We start from the raw sequence: 18,576 nt of genomic DNA on the forward strand, positions 1-18,576 counted from the left end.
TAGCCTGGACAAAGGATGAAGGAAGAATTTTCCTGTTTAAAACGAGATATCTTCGACATCGTCCACACAATTGTACGGTAGAAATAAGATCTTTTTGAAGGTTAATTATATCTGCTTTTCAGTATTGAAAATTTATGATTTTACTGAAAGATTGTCTTGACTTTCTATAATTTTTATATCATAACTTTAGCCTAACTCTAGGGAATTTTCGCTTACCAATTTCTCTTCAATATATACCTTGCAGTGTCACACATGTCGTTCGGATTGCTGTTCCAAAAGGTCACTTTCAGTTGCAGGCATTAATGTGAGCAATTTCATTTGTAAGGAGCAAATTGAATCTCCTAATTTTCGTTAATTGTCCATTGAATGTTGTAACTACACTAGTTTTGAAGGACACAAATATAATGTAAATAAATAATTTTAAAAAGTAAACAAACAAGTTTCATAACATCTTTGTGAAGTAGGTCTCCCTCCGTCGTAGCTGATTATGGTGTTCTTGGACATTTTTGCTTTGGGCTCATTTCATCTCCATTCAGGCAGGGAGGGGCAGGTGAACATCTCCAATTTTTTTGAAAAAAAAAAATATTTGGTAGTCCTGTTGGAGATATGAAACCTGCGAAGAGGATTTTCCCAGAAAAAAATTTTGACTTCGAGTTATGAGCTAACGAAATTCGGTCGAAAATCACTATTTTTAATAAGAAAGTGAATGAACAAAATCTTGAATGACACGTAGTTCAGTAACTACTTGTGATACTTGGATGTTTCTTTTTTTCTATTTAAAAGTGCTCAGGTTACATTTAAGGTTCTGATATAAAAAGCTCGAATTACGCTTCAACAAGAGTATTTTGTAAACAGCGGAAAACTTAGTAAAAAAAGTAAAATGCAAGAATTTTGACATTTATTTACCGTATGAAAGAATGAGAGAATAACCGTATTATTGTGACACAACATAATACTCCCTCTGGGATCCCTATAGATAATTTTGTTTCCCATCTACGATGGCACATGGGAGACAAAACGAGTGAAATTATGATAAAACGTCATTTTCATCTGAAATTAAAGCGGATTTTCTCAAAAAAGCCATTCTTAAAAAATCTGAAAATCTACCCCGAACGAACTTTCATTCTTCCCTATGTGAATCATGCAAACAGAAATGGAGATATTTGTGTATTAAATTTCTCGCAAATTTTTAAAATATTGTGTTGCACAGGGGCTGGGTATGCAACCACGCATAGCATTGGTGCCTGTAATGTATACAACCATGATACTGGAGTAGTTGCATAGTATTGTGCAACGTATAACTAGGTATGGTGCAAGTGTCTTGCAGTACATCAAACGCTCTGGAATAGCTCCCATTTGACATTTAGACTGCATTGGAGATACATTGCATTGTGTGAAGTGTTGTATGTCAACGATATTACCTATTGTGCATGTCAATGCATCGTCTTGTTCGTGTTTCACAGTAGATATACTATCTAATGTATATAAAAGTTAGTTAGCATTGCAAATATGTCTTCACAATATAGCACCAAGGGAGTTAAGTGCAGTGATTATCTAAAAAGACACAAGGAAGTAATATACAAAAGTAACACGAAAAATTTTACTGTTGTTGGTGATCTTGCAGAGTCATTACAAAATTATTTTGGATCACAAGTACACGTAAACAGTGCTGATAACTTGTGCAAAAACTGTGTTATTTATTACAAGGCTCAGATCGAGAAACCAGCTGCTTCGGTTGAACCAAACAGTGCGATCATTATTACAGATCAAATGACTGCAGATGACGATTCAGTGACTTCAGGTCCAATCTACGTTCCAAATAGTGCAGTGATTGGTACTTTAAATAGTAGCGTAAGTGTACTTGATACACAAGTGTCGTCCGTGAAAAAACCATGGCAAGTGAAGGAAGAAAGAAGAGTCACGTACGTAAAACGAAAATCAGAACTAGAAAACGTGTTTTCGACGGCAGTGTCTGAAAATTACAAGATGCTTTTGGTGTGAGTGTACCGTGTTCCTCAGGAAGTTCGTCCGAGAGTTGGAATAATTGTGAAATGTGGTTTTCCAACATCACTTGTGCAATAGAGAAATCATCCTATCGTGAAAAACTACGACTTCTCAGTATCGTGCCTGATGATCGTCGAACGCATGATCATCGAAAGCATCCCATCTGCGACCAAGTATCTAATAAATAAGTCACGCAAAGACATGTATTTCTCCGGTATTTGTCCGGTATTTCTTATAACGTTAATATGTGTATAATCGGCAAAGACATGTATGTGGCAAATTTCATGTCAAAAGAGCAGCAAATAAGAACAATAAAACGAAAATAAAAGTTTCTTATCCATTTAGCAACATTTTGTTTTACTCATTCTAATTTTCGTACTTATAATTCTTTCCCTATGAAATTTAATACAAATATACATTTCCCGATTATACACATAGTATCAGTATTAAAAGTGCCCTGCAACATCATTATAAAATGATATTCTTACAAGAATACAGTTATAGATATGCAACAATCATTTTGGACATGAGTGTACATCCCTGAGCAATCTTACTGAAGGAAAGATAGTACTTACAAATCTGTACTCTTTGTGTCTCTGTGTCGATCCTATCGAAAAGTTTTGGTTGCAAGAATGTGAGAATTGCCCAGGACTAAATGCAATTTCGGAACAAAGTTTAGAGATACAAATTACTGATGAAATCACGAATGCACTATGGGATAGCGGAGATCTTGTGAAAGAACCTGGAAACATAAATAGATTTTTAAAGCATGTAAGGTACTGGATTTCAAAAGGAATAACTCACAGCTATATTCGAAAATTCCATGGAGAAAGTATAGCGGAAATAAAAAGATCTACACTTTTTGAAACATCCTTGGTATTGCATTTCGATGTTGCCAAGAACTGGTCTGTTGTTTTGCCAGACGAAATCCAAAGTTATCATTGTCACAATTTACAGATGTCTATATTTACGTGTGTAGTGTTCTCACAAAAAGTTATGCGGTAGTGAGCAATGACTTGCAACATGATAGTGCTCATGCACTTTGTGTAATCAAACTGATACATCAATATGTTAATGAAATCACCGACTCACACAATGAATTGCTAATAATTGATTTTTCAGATGGAGCAGCTTCTCATTTTAAAAACAGGTTCCAGCTGTATGAGCTTGAAAAACAAGACGATTCAATCAAGAGAAGATGGGTCTTCTCGGAACGAGACACGGAAAAATTGCATGAGACGGTATAACAACGTTTAATATTCGAAATGACCCGGTAAGAGCTATAAGGGATGCATAATTGTTTGTCAACGCGGTTTCAGAACTTATCAAAGGCACAAGGCTCTTATTATTAAGTACACGTACTATTCAAGACTAGAGATGCAAAAAAGCCGGCTTTTTTGAATCGATTGTTTTTTTTTACATAAAAAGCCGGCTTTTTTGGGAAAAAACGAGAATTTTGGAAATTTTGGCTTTTTTCATTTTCATGATTTTTCTATCTAAATAGCTCTCTTATAGTATATTCTATAGTTAGATAAGAATTCCATGACCTAAATGCGATATTTCGCTCTGAATTTCACCATCAAGATGAATGGAGCACATGTTTTACGAATTAAAGCTAACATAAAGAATGTAGTATTTGAGGGCAATTTTACAGGCTATTTAACTTTATTTTAACTTTTGAGTTATCGACATTTTTTTTCTTCTCTAGATCATTTCAATTTGTCATCCGTGTTTCATTTCTAAGAGCTTAGTACTCTAGCTTCTAGCGCAAAAGTAAAACTTACGTTTTTCTATATATTCGTCAAAGCGTAGGCTACATTTTCAATATCTCCGTCAAACCGTACTTCCACATTTCTGTTATACTGTAGCTGTGCAGTGATTTAGCAATAACTTTCCAGACACAACCTTGAATACCAATTTATACAAATAATCAGTAGCGGATTTAGAAAAGTACTTTAGGAGGGGTTTCTCTGATTGTTTCGTTTTCTAAAAAGTCCTAATTTTATTTGGGAGGTGCTTGAAGTTTGAGTACAGGCATAACTAATATTTCGTTTCATTCATATGTTTAGAAATAATCTTCCGGATACAACCTTAAAGATCATTTTATACTGAGAATCACTGGCGGATTTAGAAAAGTATTTTGGGAAGGGTTTTTCTTAGTAATGTTTAGTTTTTCTAAACATTCGTAATTTTCATTAGACGGGAGCTTAAAGTTTATGAGTAAAGGCATAACTAAGATATTTCGTTTGTTGCAGACATTCCGTAACTTTGGGGAACAGGCTTCTGTCCCAAAGACCGCCCCCTAACCTTCGCAAAACCGTCACTGCTGGTAATTAGTAATAATAACGATTTAAAAACAATAAGAAAAGAAGTCGGCCAACTCACAGTACACCCATTATTTCTACATTCACAGATGGAATGAAGAAAAGCTTTGTCAGAATGGTCGAATGCTGGGTTGAATCCCGGACTTCCCGATAGAAGCGCAAAAGCTAACCACTCAGTCATGTTTGTTGTGCAGTTGTATTTAGCTTAACTTAAATATATTCCGTAGTCCTTTTTTTTGGGGGGGGGGAGTTCCGTAATGATATATTGAATCCCTCTTGTTAAAAATTAAGAAAACTTGAGGATTGGGTAAACCGTGATGGTGGTTATATAAAATTTAACTGTAGAATTTCAAGAATATACAGAACCAAACGCTCTAGATGTGCAGCCTAATATTTCTCTTATGTTTTATTTTAATTTTATTTTGTTTCAAAAAGAGGGTATGGAATATTTTGAAGTAAAAATAGTACATACAATTTTGCTAGTTATTTGTGTATTTTTTTAAAGGAATTGTTTACTTTAAGGGTTGGCTGGTTTACACCAACCTTTTTTTAATAACTGGTTTAAACCAAAAAATAAAAAGAACGAAAAATGCGAATCATGTGGACTTCATGGTGACGTGTCCACATATCAAACCACCTGCATTAGTTTTATTTCCCTCTCACCTTTTAATCAAGGTGTCCCATGTTCAATTCTCGGTCGAACCACAACCCTTCTTTCATGCGTAAACCAAGTAGCGGTTCGGATGTAACTTTAAGCGAAAGCCTTCTCCTTGATAATCTCGGTATTACGTAAGGATGTTAAGCCTAAACATATGAAACGAAACCAAATTGTACATTTCTGCATGCCTAAATGCTTGTTGTTTTATAAAGAAGTCAAGATAGGTTAAATATATTGATAGAAATTGGCAAAATTTATCGATTGCCTACGTAGCTTCCAACATTAGGTTGGATTGGACTTCCAATGATATCTACGTACTAAATTTGTAATTTAATATCTCAGTTTTAGCGTACTGATTTTGATACGTTGACCTTTAAATTTTACATGCAAAGCAATAACAGGATTTTCCCGTTATTGTTTTACATTTCAAGTAATGACGGGATTTTCCCGATGGCTAGGGCGGGAGCTTCTCAATTTAAGAAATTTACTGACCGGACTTCTTTAAGCTTATGGGACTTCTTCCAGCATAACCCCGCTGTTGCATAACAACACCAAGGCGAAACAAACTTATTTCTGTGAATACGTAATATAAATACATGAAGCAAAATATCTAAATCAAAAAACTTGGTTTAAACCAAAAAAGCCTGATTTAAACATCCCCCCAAAACGGGTTTTTGTCATTTTCAAAAACAACCATGGCTCTTGCCAACTCTGCTTACTTTTGTATATAGGAGGTTAAAAAATTCTTATTATATACATTGGTTAATCCTTTGGAATTCATAATATAAATATGTTGAAGTAAAATTGTTTGAAATATCTTTTCGAAATTCATGGTTTATTTTCGAGGTTTTAATTATTATCAGCATCAACCACTAATTAAATGACTTTTTGTGTTACAGAGAAGCGAAACAAAGTCTGCTTTATCAATTTAAAGCAGAATTTTAAAAAAAGCCCAAAATTCCCTACACAAAAAAGCAAAGCAGAGAAAACCGAGTTTTTTTTCAAAAAAGCCGGTTTTTTTCGAACCCTTGCATCTCTATTCAAGACTTCAGAAATCAAAAATCACAAGAGTGGGCCAATGTTACACCTGTGATTGGTATTCAGTCTAGTCATTTTTGGCAGGTCGACAATACAGACACATTCACGAAAGAAGCACGAAACATATATTTGAAAAAATACAAGTAGCTAACAGTTTCAAAAGAATATATTATACTCTGAATGACCTTCAAATTGGAGATTTTGTTGCTTGCGTCTATGATAAGCAGTGATGGGTGGGTCAAGTAGTTTCACTCTCACAGGAATTTCGAGATATTACAGTGTCTTTTATGATTCCTCATGGACCTGCAACTTCCTTTAAATGGCCAGCTGAAAACGATGAGTGTAACGTTAATTCGAAAGATGTTCTTCTAAAACTCACTCCGTCGTCTCCCACTTGTGCCTCAGCACGCTATCACAAATTCCTTCACAAAGAGGTGATGCTGGTAGACCTCTTTCCTTCAACATGACGTACAGAGAGAGAAGCCAGTATGTAATAATTAACTATGCTATTGATTAATTTTTCATGTTATTTATACATACCACAAAATTGTTTAAATCGACCACTTTTTGTAACATGTTAAATTCCATATATATATATATATATATATATATATATATATATATATTCCAGTGTACGTTTATATAAGAATATTGCATTTGCACGTTTCGATTTACTTCTTCAAACGGTGCAAAATTAAAAAGAAAAAGAACTACCACGCCAAGTGTGTTTGCATACCCGGCCCCTGTACAACACAATACTTTAAAAATTTGCGAAAGATTTAATACACAAATATCTCCATTTCTTTTTGTATGATTCACATAGGGAACAATGAAAGATCGTTCAGGCAGATTTTCAGATTTTTTAAGAATGGCCTTTGGGAGAAAATCCGCCCTAATTTCAGGTGAAAATGATGTTTTATCATACTTTCACTCACGTTATCTCTCCCATGTGCCATCGTAGATGGGAAACAAAATTATCTATGGGGATCCCAGAGGTAGTATTATATTGTGTCACAATTATACGGTTATTCTCTTTATCATCCAATTATCACAAGTAGTTACTGAACTACGTGTCTTTCAAGATTTTGCTCATCCACTTTCTTATTAAAAATAGTGATTTTCGTTCGAATTTCATTAGCCCATAACTCGAAGACAAAATTTTTTCTGGGAAAAACCTCTTCGCAGGTTTCATATCTCCAACAGGGTTACCAAATTTATTTCTTTTTCAAAAAAATTAGAGATAGTCACCTAGTCAATTTTCCATATACCTGCCTGAATTGAGATGAAATGGGCCTTTGTCCGAGAAAGGCATCTAGGAATCCGAAAGCAATTCCAAATGCTTTGTGATCCTTGCATCCCATTCAATAAACTTTTTTTTTTTTTTCATATTTGTGTCACAAAAGTTTACTAATTTTGTGAAATTTTAAAGCTTATTATCAATGATGTCACGTGGTAGGAAATTTGCTTTGGATGTATAATAACATTGGACAAGAACAACAACAAAATACTTCTTGAATGTTTTCTTTACCAAAATAGTTGATTCTTACTAATTGTGGAACAAGTAAAACGAATCTGACCTCACAATTATTTTACTAGCTACTGTGCTCCGGAAACAGCTATTGTAATGCAGCATTAAATGTCAACACTATATATTATGTATTATATTTCCTTGGTACATTTCTCCAGTGTAGTATTATAATTCTACTGCTAAATGTTTCTGTTGCAGTAAAAACTTACCTAACTTTTACAAGTGTATATATTATGAGCCTATACTGAAAAATATTTACAAGAATTTGCTATACGATATCAACTTTTAGTTTCATTGACGTGAGAGACTTATCTCAATATAGTTTTCCGCTTTGTGACTATCCAACGAAACTATTAACACCTATCCATGCAGCCTATTCTTTACCACGAAGGTCTTAATCAAAGGTTTTCTTTCGTTATACAGTAGTTCACGAATTTGTGGACTTAGGAATATAATCTTCTTTAATTTAGTCTTGCTTAACATAGGAAACAGTTCCCAGAGGTACTTGTATGCATCACCATCTTTATCCAATGCCCTTAGAAACTGTTTTACTAACTCCAGTTTGATATGTGACGGAGGCATTAGAGTGTTCTTCGTACGAACTAAAGGGAGATGCTATACATTCTTCTCACCAGGCAAGAAATCCCTTATTTGCGGCCAAATCTTTGTAATGTAATGGGATGACCTGTCCCGACTATCCCATTTACACAAAAACAGCAATTGTAACCCTAGCACAGCAGCGACACTTTTAGTTTTCATATAACTGCCATTGATGAACATTGTACTAAACTGCTTAGAGTATTTGTTTCATGTTTTGATGTTTTCTTCATATAGACAGCATAATTATCAGGCGCGGATGGAAGAAAATTGAAACTGTGGAGCAGAACTGCTTTTATAGTAAGATCTGTCTATGAATAGTCTCAGCTCTTGTGGTTTGTATTTGAAATGCAATTCGTTCATCAAACCAATTACATCATGACAAAATACTAGAGTATCCTGCTGTGTGAAGTAAACCTTAAACTGCTTTCGACGATTCCTGTATATTGACACTTTTACATCATCTTGTAACAAGTTGCATTCCTCAAGTCTTTATGCAGCAAGCTCAGCTTTGGTCTATGAAAGTAGGTCTAGGTCCTTCACTGTCGCACTGGTGGCACAAATTCCGTATGAATTGATGAGGGCCCAAGTTGTACCTCTATGTTGTCAGTGTCCTCTTCATCTTCGTTGTCTTGAACACTATATTTGTTTGGAGGACTAGATACAGCAAGATCTTTGCCATGAGGGATTGATCTGATGGCTGACTGTATATTGGATTATTGTATAGAAGATTATTAATATTTATTTATTTACTTATTTTGGACAATCCATGCTAATTGGTGGTACCAAACAAACATAACAGTCGTTAAAATGTTTGTTGGCTCCCTCCACACCATCGGAATGCAAAATATCATTTAATGTCTCTTGTTTTTTAACCATGCATGCAGATTCACGAAGCATCTGTTGCAGCATTTATGAGTTGCCCATGGCTTGTGCTGGTCACCTGCTTTCACACCAAAATAATGAAAATATGCTGCCTTCACAAGTGGCATCAATGAACGTTTCTGGCTTGCAAATGTGACTACTACACACAAAACAGAAATTCCTTAAACTCTAGACATATCGGCGAGGCATATTGCTGTTTTTAGTTACTCGGCCACCACCATTATAAATACAATTTGTGTGATTTTCACTTTAGAACACTTCGTTAATTTTCGTATACTTAAAATTTTATATTTTAACTTGCAAACAGAACTAAGAGTAATAACGTCATCATACACACTATCGGAATAGTATTTGGCAGGAACATTCACATTATTCCAACGTATTTTCTAGGATATATTAGTGTTTCGTACTCTCACCTAGAGTCGCTCTAGAGATCCCAAAACATTCAAAAAGTTTTTTTAAAAAGAAATTTCCTGATTTTTCTTAAATTTCCCTTTTCTTTTACGCAATAGCGGTATACACTCTGTAAAGAAAAAATAGCGACACTCGCTCGGATATACTTTTCACAACACACATTAACCAATATGAGTTTTTGCATGAATTACTGATAATATCACAATGCATATTCTTAATGAGCAGTTCATTCTTAATACTTGCGCCGCAGTTTCAGGTTTTTTTTATATGCATATAATGAATTTATATGCATATATTAGTAGCTATGTGTGTTTCCAGCAAAAACGGCTGTGGGAAGAATTATACATAAAAGTATGAAAAATCAACAATAATAGCACAAAACAAAAAACGTAATTTCTTAAGAGTAAGACATATTGTGTACGAACATTGAGAGGTAAAATACATCAAACTAGATTTCGTATGTGGACCATGTGCTTTAGGACTTGCAGGGGAATCGTCGAGGGTTTTTGGTGACAAGGCTATTGCAAAATGCAACCTTAATTTCATGTAATCACTCCCGGATTATCTGTTCCATGAGTTCCATTCTATCCGAGATAGTTGTCTATTGAGTTTTCTGCTCATATCGACCCAAACTTTACAATTGGATTCATGTCAGGTGAGTTTGGAGGCCACATGAGTCTTTGAATAGTCATATTCTTGCACCACGTATTAACGATTTTCGTTCATTGACATGAAGCATTTACGTCCTGGAAAATGAAGTATTCCATATCTTCTTCAGGAAAGTTATCTTTAGCTGTTTGAAGAATTTTACGTACCAGAATTTGAAGACATTTTTGTACATCAAATGACTCTTCACATATATCCATTGTTGTGACGTCTTTGACAGTGAAGCAAGCCCATACCATCACTCAGTACCTGAATATTTGCATCTCTTAAACAAAATCCGTATCAAGTTTCTCACTCATTCGTATCCACAACTTCACACCACTATCGTTTCCAACTATTCTAAACCTTTTTCAACGGAGAAAACAACATGCTTCCAGTTGTCATAAGTCCAAGTTGCATATCGCCTCACAAACGTACGTGTTGAAGTCTTCAGTGTTTTTGTTAGTTTCGACTTTTCAGGCGGTTTTTTCTTCGTAATATCCTCCTCATACAGTTAAGAAAATACAGTCGTACGACTGACTGCAGTTCCAAGATCAAAACGATTTTTGGGGAAGTCATTCCTTAATTCTGCAGTGCCATTGATTTTATTTGGCGATCAGCTCTGGGTGATGCTTTCTTTTTTCTATTACACTGTTGACGAAGGGATGATTTCTTATCCTAGTTTTACTTGTAAATTATTATTTCTACCGTCGAATGGTAGATTCTGAGTATTCCAGCCATCTCCCTTAGAGATGTAACTTAGCTGTGCAAAGCAAGAAGTATGTCTTGTTCACGTGACGACAAGTCACATTTCTTACCAATCATACTTGTTTACAGTTCACATGTAGCAACAATTTCATACAAAAACAACACTGCACAACAACAATATTGCTACTTGACACTGTTCAAACAATTACAAAGCATAGAACAATCACAAAATGCGAATTACACATCACAAATGCAATGCAGAATTCTCACCCCAATAATTTACGAGACGCTCTCAGGTGCCATCTGGAGAGAATATTACTCACACATAAATAATTAGTAAGCGCCATTGTACACCATAGGTGTCACAGATAATGGAAATGAATTATCACACTTATAATTTCCTTCTATTCCTCTTCTAGCCGGCTGCAACTATGGTTTTCTGTGTAAGTTACCTTGAGAATTGAGGTGTCGCTATTTTTTCTTTACAGAGTGTAGTCAATGTAGAATTTGAAAGCCTATATCTTTCTCCAGAGAATGATGTATTAACCATGATATGAAGTGTTGCTGCAGTAGCTATTTAATAACAACGTCTCCACAGTTGCTTGAAAACAAGAAGTAACGATACTTTTTCATTGTCTATTTCGTATTTGTGAAATTCAATTTAAAATTTGGAGCTACATTCATTTCAGAAACATTTTCACTGTTGACCGGTGTACTTTATGTGAGTGATAGTTCTTGCTGTAATCGTGGCAATAAATGTGGATATCAAAATAAGACTATCACGCAGCTACAGTTGTATTTTTTTACACTTTGGGTGTCAACAGTACATGCAATCGAGTAAGAAAGAAAAACACCCTGTTGACCAAGGTCACAATATACCTTCAAAACTGTAAACAATTCACATGCAAGATCACGTTGACGAAGGGATGATTTTCCCACCTCTCATCTCCCATTAAGCTTGTTACATAACATTGTCACCAGTCCAAGCTATCATATTATATAGTTGGTTATTAAAACGGAGGAGAGAAGACTGATGAATCTTGAAAACAAAGTTTTGAGTAAGTTATTTAGTGTGACGTGTATTAATGGAATTCACGTCTCTATAGGTTGTTTCCTCTTAAATATAGTATTTCCCAAAACTAGTGCACGCTACGGTTTATTTTAATTGATGCTCTTGTGTGCTAATTTTTTCTCTAAACAGAGGGACTCGTGAGATGATGAGATGTAAGATTTTTAACCTACATTGTTAATCCTCCTCCTTTGCTTGTGATACCCATTTCAATAAATGAAATTAATAAAAACTTAGTTGAAGGTAATACCACAACATATTTATCATCATTATCATCATAGATACTCATAGATATACCATTATTGGCAGGTCACTTGCCGCAACTGAAAGACTTCCATGCTCCACGGTCTACCGATTACCTGTTCGTCTTCACGTATGATATTTCTGTTTGATGTCCATTAATTATTATATTTTTCACCCCTCCCTCTGTTTCTTGCCAGCAAACAATCTAGCACTTCCCTCATGATATAGTTGCTTCTTGGCAGTGTCCCAACCAGTTTCTCATCTTCCTCTTAATAGTATCTAAAATTGTTCTTTTCTCCCCCACCATTTCTAACACCTTCTCCATTCGACCCAGCCAATTCGCTCCATATCCATATTTCGTGGATTCCTAGTCGTTTTTCATCAATGCTTTCATAATGTTTTTATTTCCGCCCAATACAGTACAATACTCCACACGAAGAAGCATTTTGCGTCTTTCTCAACTCGTTTTTTAAAGTTGCCATGAAATGGTCTATTCTTGTTCCTAAAGGCTTATTTCACTATTCATATTCTTGCTTTTATTTCACGTTCTCACTTCCTATCATCACTAATAATACTACTGAGGTATCGGAAACTAGTCACCTGTTCTATTTTCTTCCCTCTGCCTTCTATAGTTGAAACCGTCCACTGCATTGCAATCACCATGTTTTATTCTTTCTAACTTTTATTTTCACGCTTTCCTCAAATTCTCTAACATGCTATTGAGTATTCCCTCGATTCCGCAACAAACGCCATATCGTGTGCGAAGTGTATACGACTAATGCTTCCACTTGGAACCGAAATGCCGTGTAGAATGTTTTTCACTATCTCTTCTTGATAGATTTTAAACAATGTTTGCGTGTTAGAAGTCAAAGTTTATTTCAAACAGTTCAGCTGCCTTATATTTGTAAAGTAGTATAACATTTTCGTTCATTTTAATATATTTCGTGCATTTTAATATATATATACATTGAAGCATTTATCTTGACATGCCCTTTTAACTTTTAAAGTTGTCAACAATAAACACTGAAATTTTTCACAATCGAAACAGAACTCAGAGGACATTCCTTGACATACCTTGCAATAGAAGTGTTGCAAATCCGGTATGGAATTTTGTTTTTTTCCGAAGGCATTACATCAAATTATTAAAAATTTGAATTCCACGTGTTAAACAAATTGTACAATGGTACACTTATTTCTGTGTGATGCAAACTAAGGTCGTTACAGAATGAGAACCTTCAAAATTTTGGAAGCTTTTAACTGTAATAACATAAGGGAGATGAACTTTCCCTATTACCCGGCCGTCGAACTGTACAATCTTAATATCAGAAATTTCTTTTATAAATATGTGAAAAGGTAGAAGGCATTGAAAACTCGACGTTTCTGTAAAGGCTTAAATTCGGAAAAGTGCTTAGAACTGTATCACTTCTAAGAACATAGATTGATTTCAATAGACGTAAATAACGTAATGTGGATTAAAATTTAATATCTCAAACATTCAGAGGATATTCAAAACATTAGAATTGGTATTCCACTTGAAATCACGTATTTTTGCAACATTTTAAAAATTGTACTCTTCCTTGGTTTCTTTGTCATAATGGTAACAGTTTGTGGTAGTCGTAGCTGTTACGCGTTCCCGAAATGACTAAATTTTCTGGCACAAAAATTAATGATAAATAAACATATTCAGTGAGTTCGTGCCTCCATTTTCATTTATAATAATGAGATGTTCATTCCATAGTATAACATATGTACCTTGGTATGTACTTAAGTCCAATGTCGCATATATATACAATTAGAGATATTAAAAGAAAGGACATTCTGCTTGGACAATAGAACTGATATGGAAACCCCTCGATAGTTGTCGGTTCCGTACCTCCACAATATTTCATGTAATAACACAATAGTATCAGACTTCAGTATATCACGAAATACAGTGAGTGGCTCGAAAAAATATTCATGTAGTTACTATTTTTTAAGAATGAACGTATGTATACGACTGTTTAACGAGTAAATTAAGTTGAGATGATACGTCATATATATAAAGCCTATGCATTTACGTCCACACTACCTTAAATCATTAGTTCACCAGTTGCGCCTCCTATTCAGTGTAGTTTAATGGTTTCACGTCTTACTCCCATAGAAAAAAGGTTTCATACACCATAGTTTCTTCGTAGTAAATATACCTGCCGAGCAATCTTAGTGTGATTACTCTTACATTGATGCTTGAGAAGGTTGCCGACAGAAGTATCAACCTATTTATCGGTCTCCATTCACTACAAACATTTAGGAAAATGTAAGATAGTGTTCAAAAGGCAAAAATAACCGAAAATGAAAGAAAAATTATCAGGTTACACAATTAGACTAAATCGGTGTCTGAAATATATAAAATCATGGAACAACTTCCGTGAATGGTGCAATTGATATTAGATAGATTCAGCGTTACGAAGTCAATAATAAACAAGCGTAGGAGGGCTCATACAGAAGAACTATCAAATAAATACAAGAACATAATAGTGCATAAGCCTACTATGAAAGTTAATCCAAAGATAAGTGTCCCTCAGATTGCAAATAACCTACAGAGACGACGAGTGAATGTATCATTAGTTACATTGAGGAGTGATTTAAAAACAGCATGCTATAATTACTGTATTTCAGGAAACAAAACTTGGGAGATTAACAGTAATCGCAAGAAGCGCCTGAAATTCTGTGTGAAGGTCGTAAATAAGCCCGTTGAAATTTGAAACAGTTATTTTTATTGACGAGAGTTAAATACAAGTTGTTTGTGTCAAATGGGAAGAAAACTATGCGAAGAACGAAGAGAACAGAGATTGATCCCAAAAATCGTATTCACATCGTGAAACATATTGGAGGATCCATACTTGTTTGGCGGCCAATGAGGATTCGCGATGTCGGGAATTTGTGTTTTATAGAAGAAACGATGAACCAAAGAAATTATATCAATATTTTAAATAGCAATCTTCGGCAAAGATCTGCAAAAATGGGTCCCAATAATGACTTCGTATTTTTGCACGATAAGTATCCAAAATATACCACATATAATACTTAGATGTGGGTGCTAATAATCTGCCTAACCAAGTTTTATACACACATACATAGTGACCAAATATTCCATAGAGCATGTATGAGAAATTTTTGACTAAAACATAAGATACAGTGTTATTTCTAACAAAGCAGTACTCTAAAATGCTTTATTGGACATTGTTTCATCTAAAAATACAGCGAACTTAGTCGTTCCCGTTTGCAGACGAGTGCAGACAACTATAGATTGTAAAATAAGTTCTACAAGGTATTAGTCAATTGAAAAGTTATTATCACTATTATTTCCTTGAATATGTCAGCTGTACGAATCCTTTTTCCACGTACATTCTTCTATTGTATATTGCAGAAAGAAAATAGCTTTTCCTTTGTTAATATATTCTTAGATGTATGCAGTAATACAGGTAATTTTATCACCCACTTTACATGCTTAAAATTAACAGTACCATCCAAATTCTACAAAACCTGGAACTGTACTAATATTTCTTCGAGTCACTGTATAAGGCATGAGTGTCTTGGAATGCCTCACATGTCAGCTACAATAACAAACATGATTGATAAGAACTACCTTTTTATTGTTGCTGTATGTTACATGAAAGCATTTTCATTTCTTTGGTGTTTCGTATTGGTTATCTCGATTTACATTTTTGTGTTGATTGAATTTCTTACAGGTTTAATAAACATACTCTTTCCAGAAAAGTGGATGCGTTTATTACCCGAAAGAAAATAATTTCTCATTTAGATGAGAAATATCATACTTCTAAGATTTACAAAGGATTTACTAGATTACATTTAGGAACAGGTATGTTAATACATACAGGTGAAACATCTCATACATGTGAGGAGTGTGGGGAGGGATTTAGTCGAAGATCAGACTTGGCAACACACTTGTTAATACATACTGGTGAAAAGCCTCATAGGTGCCTTATGTGTAAGAAGGCATTTCTTAGAAAACCAGATTTGGAAAGACACATGTTAATACATACAGGCGAAAAACCTTACACATGTGAAGACTGCGGTAGACAATTTTCTCGTAAAGTAAATTTGGCAACACACGTATTAATACATTCTGGAGAAAAACCTCACACGTGTCTACACTGTGGAAAGGGATTTATTTCAAAATCTAATTTGGCAATACATATTTTAAAACACACAGGTGAGAAACACATCTGTCAACACTGCGGAAAAGGATTTATGACTAAATCATATTTGGCAAAACACATGTTAATACATACAAATGGAAAACGTTACATGTCCGACGTATGTGGAAAGGTATTCGATAAAACATTAGCTCTCTCAAGGCTCATGTTAATAAATCCAGGTCACAAACTACACAAATGCAACGACTGTGGAAAGGAATTTATTCACAGCTCACGTTTGGCAAGACACATGTTAGTCCATACAGGTAAAAAATTCCACACCTGCCAGTACTGTGGTAAAACGTATAAACGCACTTCAGCTTTGATAACGCACTTGTTAATGCATAAAGGTCAAAAACCTAACATATGCGATGTGTGTGGAAAGGGATTTTGCCGAAGTGCATTTTTGAGATCACATATGTTAATACATACGGGAGAAAAACCTTTTATGTGCAAAGTGTGTGGAAAGCGGTTCACTCAAAAATCAACTTTATCAACACACATGTTAATACATACAGGTGATAAATCTTACATATGTGAAGACTGCGGTAGACAATTTTCTCGAAAAGTAAATTTGGCAACACACGTATTAATACATTCTGGAGAAAAACCTCACACGTGTCTACACTGTGGAAAGGGATTTATTTCAAAATCTAACTTGGCAATACATATTTTAAAACACACAGGTGAGAAACACATCTGTGAACACTGCGGAAAAGGATTTATGGTTAAATCATATTTAGCAAAACACATGTTAATACATACAAATGGAAAACGTTACATGTCCGACGTATGTGGAAAGGTATTCGATAAATCATTAGTTCTCTCAAGGCTCATGTTAATAAATCCAGGTCAGAAACTACACAAATGCAACGACTGTGGAAAGGAATTTATTCACAGCTCACGTTTGGCAGGACACATGTTAGTCCATACAGGTGAAAAATTTCACACTTGCCAGTACTGTGGAAAAACGTATAAACGCACTTCAGCTTTGACAACGCACTTGTTAATCCATACAGGTCAAAAACCTAACATATGCGATGTGTGTGGAAAGGGATTTTACCGAAGTACATGTTTGAGATCACATATGTTAATACATACGGGAGAAAAACCTTTTATGTGCAAAGTGTGTGGAAAGCGATTCAATCAAAGATCAAATTTATCAACACACATGTTAATACATACAGGTGAAAACCGTTATACGTGCTCCGTGTGTGGAGTTGGATTCTATCGAAAATCATATATGACAAAACATATGTTGATACATACACGAGACAAACCACACACGTCAATACTGCAGAAAGTAGTTTATTGAAAAATCGCAATTGGCAAGACGTATTAATGCATACAGATGAGAAATATCAGATTTGTGAAAACCGTGGAAAAAGATTTATTCAAATATCAAATGTAGATAATCACGTGTAAGTACATCTACGTGAAAAGGTTAAACCTGGAACGGAACGTGTTTAGATGTAAACGTATTAACATCATATGTGCCAAGGGTGAAAGGAGGAACTAACTCGAATTTCACGTTTGTCAATATGTACAGGAGAAACATCAAATGTGGAAAGTTTGTTAAAAGGAGTTCAGTCAGTTTATATTCGATAACGCATGTCAATTTCACTCGTTTCGAGAAGCCACAAAAGTTTTTAGTCGTATTTTACATTTAGCGATGTACATGTTGATATACACAGGTAATAAGCTTCAAACCTGCCGAAAGTTCGGATGATGAAAATAGTGTTAAGACATTTTAATATAGCGTGAAGACTGATGATAAGTTCACACTTGCAAGACATTAATACATACATGTAAATTCTTCGCACGCTTTCGAGTATTAAAGAGATTTAGCGGCAATTCAAGTTCGGAAATGTACATGATAATACCTACAGATGAAAAAATTAGGTGTAACAGAAGTGTAAAAAATGGAGTTTTCAAAGTTCAACTCTAGCAAGCAAATGTTAACACGTACAGGTAAACTTTGTGTTGGACAAATACCGTGTGCGTGGGTTAACTCGGGGTTCTCCCTTTTCCTCCACTTTCTTCATTCCACCATTTCATTCATTACTAATCATAACCGTCTCCTTTAGCCTAACCGGCATAACCGCGGGACGTAAGACTCAAAGTTTTCATTTCATTACGTACAGGTGAAATACATCATTTATGCCAAAATTATAAACTGGACTTGTTGCTAAATTCTTATTTGCCAGGAAACATTCTTCTTATGTGTGGTGAATTGCAAGTAATTTTTAAAAGTCGTTTCTTTGAGG

At 34.8% G+C, this 18,576-nt stretch overlaps 1 protein-coding gene across 9 annotated transcripts in view; it reads left to right on the forward strand.

The window, feature by feature from the left end:
• Positions 1-18,168, forward strand: part of LOC145684153 (uncharacterized) — a 33,127-nt gene extending 14,959 nt beyond the window's left edge. For 7 of the 9 annotated variants that reach the window (XM_081756109.1, XM_081756107.1, XM_081756106.1 and 4 more), the window contains exon 3: positions 15,842-18,168. In XM_081756109.1, the coding sequence (XP_081612235.1) occupies positions 15,842-17,624 (1,783 nt within the window). In that variant the 3' untranslated portion in view covers positions 17,625-18,168. Of the gene's footprint in view, positions 1-3,126; positions 3,278-15,841 lie in introns of all 9 variants that reach the window. The other 2 variants (XM_081756113.1, XM_081756114.1) reach the window with 2 other exon arrangements.
• The last annotated feature ends 408 nt before the right edge of the window (positions 18,169-18,576 follow it).

This window comes from Thermobia domestica, chromosome 4 (assembly GCF_964235325.1).
Source record: "Thermobia domestica chromosome 4, izTheDome1.hap1.1, whole genome shotgun sequence".
Classification (NCBI taxonomy): domain Eukaryota; kingdom Metazoa; phylum Arthropoda; class Insecta; order Zygentoma; family Lepismatidae; genus Thermobia; species Thermobia domestica.